This window comes from Scylla paramamosain, chromosome 45 (assembly GCF_035594125.1).
Source record: "Scylla paramamosain isolate STU-SP2022 chromosome 45, ASM3559412v1, whole genome shotgun sequence".
Lineage (NCBI taxonomy): Eukaryota > Metazoa > Arthropoda > Malacostraca > Decapoda > Portunidae > Scylla > Scylla paramamosain.
The window spans coordinates 10,025,252-10,039,972 of NC_087195.1; the positions used below are offsets into that span (position 1 = coordinate 10,025,252).

At 37.3% G+C, this 14,721-nt stretch overlaps 1 protein-coding gene across 1 annotated transcript in view; it reads right to left on the reverse strand.

The window, feature by feature from the left end:
* Positions 1 to 14,721, reverse strand: part of LOC135094215 (uncharacterized) — a 66,761-nt gene that overhangs the window by 5,398 nt on the left and 46,642 nt on the right. The window contains exon 3 of the mRNA XM_063994088.1: positions 9,798 to 9,956. Coding sequence (XP_063850158.1) covers positions 9,798 to 9,956 — 159 coding nt within the window. The remainder of the gene's footprint in view (positions 1 to 9,797; positions 9,957 to 14,721) is intronic.

Consider the following 14,721-nt stretch of genomic DNA (forward strand, 5'->3'; position numbering starts at 1 on the left):
CAAATTCGTCACTATAGCATATGGGGTTGGCGACATTTATAGAATCATAAGACACATAGAAGGACAAAATTGATAATAATTTCTATGCATATTGGAATTTAAAAATGAAGCCACATTCCTACACATACACATGTATTCTGTATATTTATGCAATACAACTCAATTATCTTCATTCGACAAATTTGGTGTAATAAATATGTCTATATCTATGGGCATAAAAATCACTATGTTTGATTGATGATGAATAATAACTTTGTTGCAGGGTGAAAATGCTGCATTGCAAAAGCTTTGAGAGAGAAAACAAATAAATCGCTGTTGAATGATTTCATTAAGAGGATGGTAGCACTTCTTTGTTTTCAGCCGGAAATGGCCGCATGGCCTGAAGGTATGACTGCGAGTAAATTGTTTCATTTAGGGGAAACAGGTTCGTACATAAACCGAATCTTAACCGTTTAGTTTCTACCGTGAGTTTCATATGATTTTAGTACCTACGTTACTCTACTTACACTGAAATGCTCCTAAAATCTTATATTTATTAGCTCTACATTACATAATACGAGTACATAATTACATAATAACTCTACTTATAATGAAATGCTCCTAAAATCTTATATTCATCTCATAATAACTCCTAGGAAACATCGTTAATAATTTAATTTATTAGAAAAATAAATAAATGACTGATATGAAAAATTAATGTATTATATAATGTGACAGCTGGAAAACCTTGGGAATTGTACTGAATGCTACACTCTTCACAGGATTTACGATTTACCTACAATTCTGCGATTTACATACATCCATTCTCTCTCTCTCTCTCTCTCTCTCTCTCTCTCTCTCTCTCTCTCTCTCTCTCTCTCTCTCTCTCTCTCTCTCTCTCTCTCTTTTGGTCTTAGGATTGAATCCATAAAAACAGACATTGTCTCTACCTTTCTTACTTGAACAACCGTAAGCACAATACCACTTCACCATCCTTGCTATTCCGTTGTGGCCACGGCCAGGAATTCGTTTATTATTGTTTACCACAGGATCATCATGTCACGTGTATACTATCTATGAATTATCATCAATTGCATATTCAATGATGATGTGGGAATTCTTTTATACGTTCACTCATCCTGTGATCTCCCAGCTAACACACCAACACAGAAAGCATAGCTAGATATAATTATAAGTAACTGATGACCTAGCAGTGGTACAGGGCGCGGTGGCGACTGGCGAGTTGGTGTCACTGGGCGTTGTAAACCAGTGGCTGGTCGTGTTTCAGAAGCAAAGACAGACTATTTGCTGCTGTGCGGGTTTGGGGGTTTCTAAGTTCTTAGTAACTTAAGGAAATTTACAAGTGAGGACTATAGAGGGGCGGAGAGCCGTACCGGTGGGAGGCTGACTGGCGACTGTTGTCGAGGTAGCCAGACTATCTACTTCCTGGCTTCCGTGCCACGTCAAAGCAAATGCTTTACTCCTTCCACTCCCTTCTACCTTGTATTTATTTAATAATTAACATTTAGTTTGTACTATATTAACCTTAATTACCTTTTCATATAACTTTACAATTTATATACAAATCACAACATAAACCAAAAATGCTTGGATATGACTGATACGTGTAATTTTCCACATCCTGGGCTTTACCTGAATCTATATTCAGGTAATATGACCAACTGAAATCAAATTCCTCCACATATCCCGGGATGCTACTATAGAGTGACCTGGTCCGCTACTCGAGATCTGTACTTTCCCGAATCTGAGGCAACCCTCCGGGTCTGCTGACCTCAATATGGTTATTTGGGGTAGAGCACTCCATCAGAACTAATTTATTAATAGTTCTAAGAGTTCTTTGTCCCTTGAGCATAATTTCTGCCGTCCTAACAGTGCCATTTTCATCAGGATACAATTTTAATACCCTAGCTAATGTCCATGTGCAACGATTCTACTCCGCTTTTAACGAGACAATATTGCCTTCCTTAAGGGAAATTACATTTTCAGCTGGTTAAGCGCCATAAAACTTCTCACGAAGACTGACAAGATTCTTTTGACCAGTATTTTTTCCACCTCTCTAACAATTTGTTTTGTTGGTAAATTTATCTCAAATAGTGGGACCTATCATCTATGGTGGGGTCTAAGACATGATCCTCCACCTCGATGGATGGGAATGGTTCTAATCGTCTCCCATACAAAATATGAGATGGTGCAATTGCCTCCAGATTTACAGAATTGTCATTTAAGTAAGTTAGAGTAAGTTGATTCTGGTCTTAATTTTCGCTACTACCGTTTTTAATTCTTTGAGATTTAAATTTATTCGATGTAGCGTTTTCTTTAAGCAGTTTTAGCCCATTCACTCTTTTTATTAATTCATTCTACCAGGGTGTCCTTGGAGTGATGACTTTCCAACAACATTGCTTATTGCTCAATGTTTGTTGCACTTTTGGATCATTTATAATTTCTTGAATAAAGGGAACCGTTCCTATAAAGTTAGTGGCATTATCGCTTATGATAAGGCGGGGTTAAGAAAGCCTTGCTGCAAAGATTCTAAACAGTTGCAGGAAGGTCTCTGAACTAAAGTCTTCGGCCACTTCTAGGTGGATAGATCTTGTCCTGGCACAGGTGAATAAACATATATAAATTTTCTTTAGAAGGTCACCCTCACCTGTTATTATCAGAACGCCTTTGTAATCTACACCCGTTACTTCGAAGGGTCTACCAAGTCTTACTCTTTTTGGAGGTAGATTTTGGGGTCCTGAATACGTCAAGGGTCTTGCCTCATAACGTCGACATACATTACACTCCTACAGGGAAACTTTTACTACTTGACGCACTTTAGGTATTCAGTAATTTTTTTTCCTAACTTGAGCTAGAATATCCCCCAATCCCCTATGTAAAGTTATTCTATGGGCCTCCATTATGATTAATTTGGTGAAGTGATTCCCATTTGGTAACAGGATGGGGTGCTTCATTTCATATGGTATTTCAGCATATTCTGCCTTGGCGCCTTATGATTTGTTCTTCATTCAAATATAGCTCAAGATTCTTTATTAGTTTAATCTTACTTTTGGATCCTTCATCTAGTGCTTTATGGATATCTACATAGATTTCATGTTGTTGTTTTTAATTAAAAATTTTAGGGCATCTGGCATTGCTTTACCTGACTTTAGAGTGATGAATTGAAATACTCTTTTAGTTGCATTAATAAACTTACTGAATGATGAGTATTTCCTAATATTCATTGCCAGATTAGGTGGACGATTAGCCTGAGGTTGAGCTGCAACTACGTTAACGGCTACCTCTTTAAATGATTTCTGGATGGGCCAATTTTGTTTCTGGTTTTACCAGTTTGGCTCGTGGAACCATTTGGTTTCCTTAAATAATTTGGGGAATGTTATACCTCTGGTTATGAGATCTGCCGGGTTTTCTTTGGTAGGAATATGGTGGTATTTAGAGTCCCCTTGTGTCGACAGCATGTTTTACACCCTATTTTCACATGTGGATTTATTTATTTATTGTATTTATTTATTCATTTATTTATTTATTTTATTTTTTTTACTTTTATTAATCTACTGAAAGCAGATTTCGCCGTCAGTCCATAAACCACCTAAATAGTGGTTTTATACCTTTACTTCCACGTGGATGCTTTGTGGTTGTTTCCACTAAATACTTTGCTTAACCGAGTACTCATTTCTATTGCCGTTAATTCTAATTGAGACAAGGTTCTGGTTTTCATCGGTGCTTCTTGTGATTTTGAAATTATCAACTCAATATAATTATCTGCGACTGAGTATGCTGCTAAGTTATATGCCTTTGCAGATGCGTCACAGAAGATGTGAGTGAAGCCACAGAACGCCTGACTTCTGATCTTTCTAAAATTTCTGATTGGGGCAGAGCAAGCTTGGTATTGTTTAATGCCTCAACAACTCAATTCTTCCATCTATCAACTCGACACAACCTTCCAGACAACTATCCCCTCTTCTTCAATGACACTCAACTGTCCCCCTCTTCTACACTGAACATCCTCGGTCTGTCCTTTACTTATAATCTGAACTGGAAACTTCACATCTCATCTCTAGCTAAAACAGCATCTATGAAGTTAGGTGTTCTGAGACATCTCCGCCAGTTTTTCTCACACCTCGAGCTGCTAACTCTGTACAAGGGCATTATCCGTCCATGTACATGCTTCACATGTCTTGGGGGGCTTCCACTCATACCGCTCTTCTAGACAGGGTGGAATCAAAAGCTTTTCGTCCCATCAACTCCTCTCCTCTAACTGTTGCACTGTTGCAATGTTGCATCTCTAGCTGTCTTCTACCTCTATTTTCATGCTAACTGCTCTTATTGATCTTGCTAACTCCTCTACCCTCCTTCCGCGGCCTGGCTGCACAAAACATTTTTTTATCTTTCTTATTGTGTCCACCTCTCTAATGCAGGAATTAACCAGTATTCTCAATCATCCATCCCTTTCTCTGATAAACTCTGGAACTCCCTGCCTTCTTCTGTATTTCTACCTTCCTATGACTTGAATTCCTTCAAGAGGGAGGTTTCAAGACACTTATCCTTCAGTTTTTGACTAACGCTTTGGACCCTTTTATGGGACTGGCATCTCAGTGGGCTTTTTTTTTTATTGGATTTTTGTTGCCCTTGGCAAAAAAGTTGTACATTGTCATTATGATTTAGATCGACTTGTCTGGGGATGCAGACTTCAGTACCTGCAATGCAATCCACCTTTATTCTATCCCTTTCGGATGAATAATATTCTGGGAGTACAGTATCCCAAGTAATTTTCTCCTTCCAAGCTCCCTTGTATTTACATTTTCCCTCATATTGTTATAAGGCTTATTATTATTATACCCAGGAGATCAATTAAGATAAATTTGGCTTAGTAAGGATGTTTTAGTTAGATTTTGTTGAGGTTATTGAGGCTGGTGTACAATTATTCTTTCACTGTTCACATCCTATTCCATACCCAGTAAGTTTTGCCTCACGGGTAATTTTGAATTAAGTTGTTCCTTTAAAAAACTCTACAAGATTATTAAGTTGCTATTCCAACACTGCAGAGGTAAGTTAGCAGTTGTTGCCTTTCAATATAAACTTACTGCTTCTTCCTCTGTATTTACTGTTATCTGTAAATTGTCCACATGAAATGCATGACTTATTTCAGCACAACCAGCTTTGTCCAAATGAGGATTTAAGGTCGAACATAACAAGAGCGGACTGGATCATGAGCCAAAGAGGACGGATTTATACCAAAGAAATATTCTCGTGGCTCGGATCTCTTCGTCATTATAACTTTATAAAGCCTCTGTCTTCTTTCTTTACACCTATTCTTAGGAATGCTTTTGAAATGTCAGCTATAAGGCCGTATGGGTTCAGACAGAATTTAACCAACACGTCAAGCTGGTTCTCAGTTATGTTGGGTCCTGTGTACAAAAAGTCATTCAGACTACTTAGTCTCTTGGTTGCTAGTGAGCTGCAATTGAAAACCATTCTTACTGGGGGCAGTCAGTGACAGTCTTTCTTTACCGTATGATGAGGGCGGTAATGGCCAGTGCTATGGTTTACTGGTTCCTCTATCCTCTCTATGAAGTTACTTGCAGTTTGATCTCTTATAATATTATCATATTGTTCCAACATGGTTTTATTTATTTATTTATTTATTTATTTATTTATTTTTTTTTTTGCCTAGCCCACAAGTTATTTAATTGCCCCTTGGTATTGATATAACTGGTTGGTAAGGGTGATGAATCTATTTTCCGACACAATCTGACCCAATACTGGTTGTCTTGATATTCTGTTTTGTTAAAGTAGTCTGGGGTCATTTGTTCTTCGACATTTAGAGATTTAGGATTTATTCATATGGTAACCAAGTCCCATAACTTATGTATTAGTTCATTCCCTTCTTCTGTTATGTCAGGTAGCTCATTAAGGATAATTTGAGCTCCTATACGGATCACTAGTAGGGACTGTCTTGGTGTCACAAAGACGGGTTCGGCTCTGTGATTTGGTAGTACACCTTTAGCAAGTAGCAGTGGTCCTACCATAAGATTACCGCCAGCTTTTGTCAGCATTTGAACACCATATTTCTTTATAGTTTTCCCCCATAAATTTCCCATAATAGTCTGAAACTATTATCATCTGAATTGGACCCACTTCATCTGATGTTATGCTCTGCTAATTTTACAGCTTTTGTTTTGAGAAAGTCAGCAGCCTCTTTGTAATCACTGGTGGTTAAATTGGTGTTCATGTCTACGATCACCACTGTTGTTATCTTTTCTACCCAATTTGATAATGGGTCTTATTAAGTCACAAGTTTGGGTATTGTTATTAGTTAAGAAACCTAATAATTTTAATTGAGTTTGTTCTCTTTTTGGTAGCTTTAAAGCTGTTAAGGTTTCCTTGCGAATTTATTAAACTTTTCTTCGCTCCTGTATCGAACAGAACCTTGGCCTTCCTCAGCCCTTTTTGACCACTAATGTCTACTTCTGCTGTTGGAACTGCTGCAGGAGAGATTGGCTGGTTATTATTAATCATGTGAAGGGGTTATTTTAGTTTCATACTCTATTACCTCACATAGAGCAACATGATGTACTCCTTTCTTACAAACAGGACACATATGCAAGCTTAATTTTACTGTCCTTCATAATGTGCACCTTACTAACCCCTCTTGTCTATTTACCCTCCTCTCTACCCCTTGATAATTGCCAGTGTGTTGGATTATGTTGTTCAGAGCAAAACGCACATTTCCTATATGTTGGAGTTTTAGGTCTTCCTGCTGTCTTGTTATGGTAGGTATGTGGTGGTACCACTGACTTCTTATTGACAGTGGTTGAGAAAGTACCTATTATCTTTGTTGCCCCATAATTTAGTTTGGTTTAACTTACTGAACAATAGTTAGGTCTGGATTGACTTTCTTTAACCTTGTTCACCCGTTCTTGGTAAGTTTTATTAGAATATGTCTTACTTATGTTTTATTGGCTTTGATATGTTTTAATGGCCTGGATGTCTCGTCGTTGCTCATGTTTTTACAAATTTCTAGCAATGATTCATCTGTTTCCTTGAATTAGAAGTGGCTCTTTCGGTATTTTAATTACATTTCTATTATATTATTTTATTTTATTTATTTATTTTCAGCTTCCTTTGTATGTTTATGAGCCAAGCTGCATCCTCAATATTATTGTTATTGTCATTATTATTATTATTTTTTTTTCAGAAATTCTAATATCCTATTTACATTTATCCTGAAAAGTTGCAAATCTTTATAACAGTGATTACGGAATGTTAAATCTAGGAGTATGTAGACAAGCTTGGTGGTTATTTGATCCTTATCATCATAGTTCTCTCTGAGAAATTTGATAGCAATATCATAATTTTCATCAATAATGGCTAATTCAGAAACTATTAGATAAGCAGTTCCTTTTAACTGGCTTAACAGGTTGAAAATTGATCAATTTTTATACTGTCTTGTGTTTGATGGATTAGTCCCTTATATTTATCCCAGAATAAAGGCCACTCCGTGATGATGACTGAAAATTCTGGTAATGTTTCTGCTGGTAGGGTTATATTAGGCTGGCCTCTCACCCTAGGCTTAGGAGGAGTGATGTTCGTTAAGTTACCTCTCATTAGTTCTAGTTCCTCTTCAGATTTTCCTATGACTTTACTGTAAAAAAAAAAAAAAAAAAAAAAAAACATACATAAAATTTTGCTTTTGCATAGTTATTGTTAAGAAAGTCCGTGCAATTCAACAAAATAGGATTGTTTATATTAGTAATTATTCAAAGTCACTAAAAATTACTCCAATAAACAAGATGCGTTATGAGCATTTCAGACACGATCTTTCACCTCATCTCATCATATTTCTGTTTATTTTATTTATTTATTTGCAAAAGTTTTAAAATCATGTTTAGGTTCAGCAATTACTAAGTGTAATGGCATGAAATAAAATTCCCTAAGTAAAATATGAAGTGGTGTATGACCCAAAATACTAAAGTATATCTGTGATGCCGCACATTAATTTCTCGCTTAGGAATCACTTGGGAAACGCCGCTGGCAGTAAAATGAAGATTGGGTAGTTACGTATTGTGTAGTCTATGGCTTAGAATATCACACTTAAAAGACACTTAATCTTACAGTCTGCATACGTATTACTCTCATCTATGCATTTTACAATCAATGCATTTTACTAATCAATCGCCTCTGTACTCGTGCTATGAAACTTATTTAACAATATCTAACTACTCCATACTGTTCGCCCTGCCGTGGCGCCATGCAGTGCTTCCATGGTGTCGAGGCCCACTTTGCGTCATCAAAGGAATTTGCTCATTATCAATATGAAAGAGAGATACTAATAATGAGAGAAAAAGAGAAGGCTCTCTTTAGGGAGCATGCAGGAACCCATAAAGGCTCCATCCCGATCTACATTGACGCATCGAAGGTTGATGCCAGAGTAGGCTTTGGTATTACCTTTAAATCTTTGTCATGGCAGTAGCGTTCTCAATGATGCTTCTGTGTTTTTCCTGCAGGGTTGGCAGCCACCTTATTGTCCCTCCAGGTTATTTTCACCACTCCCACTCCCCGCATTTTTTTTTTTTTTTTCTACTGACTCCCTCAGTGCACTATTTGCACTGGAATCGTTTAGTTCCCCGCATGCTTTTTTTTTTTTTTTTTTCCTTGTTCAGCCACCTGACTTGAATAACAGACCGTGATATATAAGGAAACTTTCCATATCTGTTGCAGTGGCTATGCTTTTATTCACTCGTACATCATCCAGGTACGTAGTAATGACGTAGTTAGCCGATTTGTACCAAATCGGCACACGACTCGGAACCTTCTTCAGGACAAAGGTTCCAGTATCCAGGCCGAAACCTATCCTTCTTAAGCTTTGCCGTCTCCCACGAAACACCACCGTCTGGTATGACCATAATGAGTGAAAATGCATTTGTAAATAGGCCTTTCTCCACACCGGCGCCACTCGCTTAATCTTCCCATGAAAACGTCCGCTTCTGTTCTGTACGTACAGATTGAGCTGTTTTAGAACAATAAGTATAGGGCGAACGTTTTGTTTCTTCGACAGAACAACCGTTAGACTGATTCCATTCACTCATCTGTATATATTTTCGTTTTAAGGAAACAGCCATCTGGCTTCAATCCACTGTCTGTTTATTGGCATATTCTTGCCGCATTCCACCATTATACCAATTCCACGACTCATCCACTAGTAGGTAGCATTATCACATATCACTATAAAGTCCTTTTCCTTAATAACACGGTTTAATCTCTTAATTTCCGAATGAGCAGGTCAAATATTGTACAAGCCTAATATTATGTTGTTCGATATCTCAAAAAAAATAAATAAATAAATAAATAAAATAAAATAAAATAAATAAATAAATAAAAAATCTTATTTTATCGAACTGACATAATTTTCCTTATAACTACCCCTTTTTTGTAACGCATAACAAATTTGGGCTTTTCTTTAGTTAACCAAGTTCAAGCTTTCACACTACGTCTGTCACAGACATCAATAATGAGAATGCTGATCTGCGCAGCCATGCAGCCAGATAATATTATTGTTGTCATGATTTTATCACCTGTTTCGGACATATGATTTCATGACTCATTGAAGTACCGAAATTAATTTATCACCACTTGATCTCTTTTCACCTGCAAAGTGGGCATATCATGTTATTCATACGACTATTAAGTGTTGGCAAGTACTCTCTTAAGTAAATTTTATTCCCTGATTTGATATTATACCTGTCTGCTATAATGGCTTCCACTTTGCAGCACACTCATATTAAAACATGCCTTACCATAGAAAAAGCAGTATTCATATGATGCCTAAAAGAAAAGCTCATTCCAGCAATGGCGATGTCATGACCGCCGTAAAATAGCCGCGCCATCACCATCTCATGATTTGGCGTCACTATCTGTCCCTTGAGGAGGCCCAGCGGGGAGTCGTCTGGAGCGTTCTGATTTGGAAAGAAAAGAATAGCCTCGAATAATTTAATCATTGTAGGCGAATTAATACAGGGTTGTAGGTAACTGCATCAATGATAACAAGAACAACGACAAAAGTAGCAGCAGAAGCAACAACAATTATATTAAGTAATAATGATAATAATTACTACTACTACTACTACTGCTAACAATAAATACTAAAAATAATAATAATAAATAATAATAATAATAATAATAATAATAATAATAATAAGACGTTATTATTATTTTTATTATTATTATTATTATTATTATTATTATTATTATTATTATTATTATTATTGTTAAGAATAACTAATGACAAATGTATAAACAATTGCAATTTTTTTTTTTTTTTACTATTGTCATATACTGCGTGATGTTATTAATAAACCGTACACACACACACACACACACACACACACACACACACACACATCACATCACATCACATAGTGAAGTGGTTAGCACGTTCGGCTGACAACCGAGAAGGCCCAGGTTCGAAGGCCCAGATGCGCCGAGGGGTTGTGATCTATCGAAGTGTGTGACGTGTGTTAGAGGTCTCAGTTCTATCCAAAGATTGGTGAGCACCGAGCTCTTTCTGTAGGGGAAAGGCTGGCTTGTTGATAGACGACCATAGGTGATTAAAGAAAAAAAAAAAAAATGGCCCACTGAGATGCAGGTCTCCAAATAGGGTCCATAACGGTAGTCAAAAATTAAAGGGAAAGTATCTTGAAACCTCCCTCTTGAAGAAACTCAAGTCATAGTAAGGTGGAAATGCAGAAGCAGGCAGGGAGTTCCAGAGTTTACCAGAGAAGGGGATGAATGATTCAGAATACTAGTGAACTCTTGCATTAGAGAGGTGGATAGAATAGGGGTGAGAGAAAGAAGAAAGTCTTGTACCGCTAGGCCGTGGGAGAAGGGGAAGCATGCAGTTAGCAAGATCAAAAGAGCAGTCAGCATGAAAATAGCGGTAGAAGATAGCAAAAGATGCAACATTGCGGCGATGAGAAAGAAGATGAAGACAGTCAGCTAAAGGAGAGGAGTTGATGAGATGAAAAGCTTCTGATTCCACCCTGTCTAGAAGAGCGATATGAGTGGAACCCCCCAGACATGTGAAGCATACTTCATACATGGAGTTAGCACCTGGAAGGGTGAGAAAAACTGGCGGAGACGTCTCAGAAGCCCTAACATTATAGAAGCTGTTTTAGTTATAGATGAGATATGAAGTTTCTAGCTTAGATTATAAGAAAAGGGCAGACCGAGGATGTCCAGTGTAGAAGAGGGGGACAGTTGAGTGTCAGTGAAGAAGAGGGGATAGTTGTCTGGAAGGTTGTGTCGAGTTGATAGATGAAGAGATTTTTTGAGGCATTGAACAATACTAAGTTTGCTGTGCCGAATCAGAAATTTTAGAAAGATCAGAAGTCAGTCATTCTGTGGCTTCTCTGCGTGAACTCTTTACTTCCTGAAGGGCTGGACTTCTATGAAAAGACCTGGAAAAATGTAGGATGGTATCATCAGCGTAGGAATGGATAGGGCAAGAAGTATGGTTTAGATCATTGATGAATAATAGGAAGAGAGTGGGTGACTGAAGAAAACCCTAAGGAACACCACTGTTAATAGATTTAGATGAAGAGTGATCGTCTACCTCAGCAGCAATAAAACGATTAGAAAGGAAACTTGAGATGAAGTTACAGCGAGAAGGATAGAAGCTGTATGAGGGTAGTTTGGAAATCAAAGCTTTGTGCCAGAGTCTATCAAAAGCTTTTGATCACCAGTAGAGTAGTCATGACGGGGCTCATACTATCGATCAGATAGAAGGTTGTAAAGTGATAGATGTCTAAGAATCTTCCTGTTGGTGATAAATGAAAAAAAAATTAGATAGGCAGGATATTAAAGCAATAGGACGGTAGCTTGAGGGATCAGAACGTTCACCTTTTTTAGGAACAGGCTAAATATAGGCAAACTTACAGCAAGGTAGTTGAAAAAAAAATTGAGAGTTTGGCTAGGCAAGGTGCAAGCAGGGAGGCGCAGTTTCTGGAAACAATAGGAGGAACCCCATCAGGTCCATAAGTTTTCAGAGGGTTTTGGCCAGCGAGGGCATTGAAAGCATCATTGCGAAGAATTTTAATAGGTAGCATGAAGTAGTCAGAGAATGGAGGAGAGGAAGGAACAAGCCCTGAATTATCCAAGGTAGAGTTTTTAGCAAAGTCTGATCGAAGATTTGAGCTTTAGAGATAGATGTGATAGCAGTGGTGCTATCTGGTTGAAATAAAGGAGGGAAAGAAGAAAAAGCAAAGTTATTTGAGATGTTTTTGGCTAGGTGCCAGAAGTCACGAGGGGAGTTAGATTTTGAAAGATTTTGACAGTTTCTATTAATGAAGGAGTTTTTGGCTAGTTTGAGAATAGACTTGGCATGGTTCCGGGGAGAAATATAAAGTGCATGAGATTCTGGTGATGGAAGGCTTAAGTACATTTTGTGAGCTACACTCTGGCTGTGGCAGGGTGCAGACATGGTTCTCAGAGCACGTTTATCTGTACCTACAGAAGCAATACGGATCTTAGTGCCTTTACAGTCCTTCTGGGCTTCCAGGAAAGGGTATTTCTCAGTGTTGTGGACATTATTATTAAACAATTCAAGACCTAAATAACTTTCCAGGAAAATACTGTAAGTGAATCTAGAAGAAGCCTCAATTTCACTTAGGATGAAGTAGGAAAATTTAAACATTTTATAAAAAAATCTGAAAAAATAAAAATGAGTATCAAGAAAATAAAGCAACAACTGAAATGAGCAAGGGCCGACTAGCTGAAACTGAACGAAGACAACAACCAAGAAAATTACGGCCGGTGCTAAAACCTACGATTCAACGGTGTTAGAGGACAGCCTGGCGTGATGTGGGAACCGACTGCAATATTAATAACAAGGATCGTGAAAAACAGGCTGCAGCTACTTGAAATATCGCTAGAACGTGCGCACCAAGTTGGTCAATCCACAACGCCTAAGGACGGTCGTAGTGAGGTTCCAGTGATTGTATGACCTTAAATTAGTTCAACGAAATGCAAGGAGATTAAGAGAAACTCAAATTCACGTCAACGAACATCTCTGCCCGCCTTCTTAGGCAATCAAGAGAGTCAGTGTCCACATTTTAAACAAACAAGATCAGAAGAAAAAATTGCCTTTTTTTTTTAAGTACGCCAAATTGATTATCATGGAGAGAACAATTCAACAATCCATTAGCCAAGAGAGTGCACACATGGATAGATCGTCAAATGAAGTTGTAACTGCTCGTGTTGAGATGTCATCCGCCGCCCCATTATACACTCACGTGGCTGTGGATACTACTGGTGGACTTAATGCAGGCGAAGCATGGACAGCCGATAGTTCTGTTACTAGTGGTTTGACGGCTACTGATTCGCGGAGTCGATACATATAGAGGTGTGGGGACTGGCAAGCTGGTGAAACAGCGTTGGATTATGATGCCCACGAAGAAGTATGAGAAGAAAGTCAGTGGAACGAAGAAACAACGTGACACACCGACCAAGACGGAGAGGAAAGGGGGTAAGGAAGTTGTGTCTTCTCAACGTCAGCGTAGGTGAGACCAAGGCCACGTGCCAATGCCAAAACAGTGATGTGTTCTTTATCCCGATTCAAAGTTTACATGCAATTGTAACATAACCATGGAAACATTAATCGGTTACCTTTTGCCTCAATAACAAACGAGGAACTTGGCTATAGTTTTTCCTGGCAATATTTCTCAAAATAGCAATGAATTTAATCCATTAAGTGTTTAGGACGAAATTGACGTAACTACCTTGTATGTGCAGCTTAGACAATCAAATTTATCGCAATCTAAATATGTTTCTTTGATTTTTTATTTATTTATTTTTATTATTTCATATCTATTCCTTAAAGACGTTCTTCATGAATATTACTAGTATTCCAACTAACCCACAACATGTTCTTGATTCCCTATCAGCAGGTAACCATTTAAAATTAGATGTTCTTGGTCTTGCTAAAACGAGGCTCGACTCAGATCTTGAGAGTTCATCAACCAAGCGTAAAATAGAAAAAAATAAAATAAATAAAAAATAAAAAATTATTGGTGAAGCTTTATACACTGATAGTGATTACCGTTCCTCAATTTCTTGAATGATCTATCTATTACTGATGCATTTATAGAAAGTATTTGTGTTGACTTTGCCATATCAGATAAGTTATTTTCTTGGTTTATATACGCCTCATAGTGGCAATGTAGATTTTTTTTTTTTTTAAGTAAAAGAACAAACATACTTTCAACGGTATTCAATAAAATTACAAATGTGTGCAATTTCTAGAAGACCGGAATATATGTTTACTGAAACAATGTAAATACTAACGTTTTTTGAGTCTATCAAATGAATGTATTCATATTTTTCTTTTCCAACGACTAGCAAACCAACCAGAGTCACAGACACAACAGTAACACTCATCATCACATCTGGACATCTCGGACAGAATTTATCACCGCTAGTTACATACTTCACACAAACCTTTTCGACCATTATCCTCTAGTGCTGCAGTCAATATTACAAGAAAAGAAAAAACAAAAATAGTTTACAAGCAGAAAAAAAAAAAAAATCAAATAGAACATTAAACTTGTTTAATCAATGATTATACTTGACACTCACAATATCCACAAATAACCCCATCATCAAAAAGAATTATTAAACAGGAAAAAAAAAAAAAAACACCGAATAGAAAAAAAAAAAAAAAAAAAA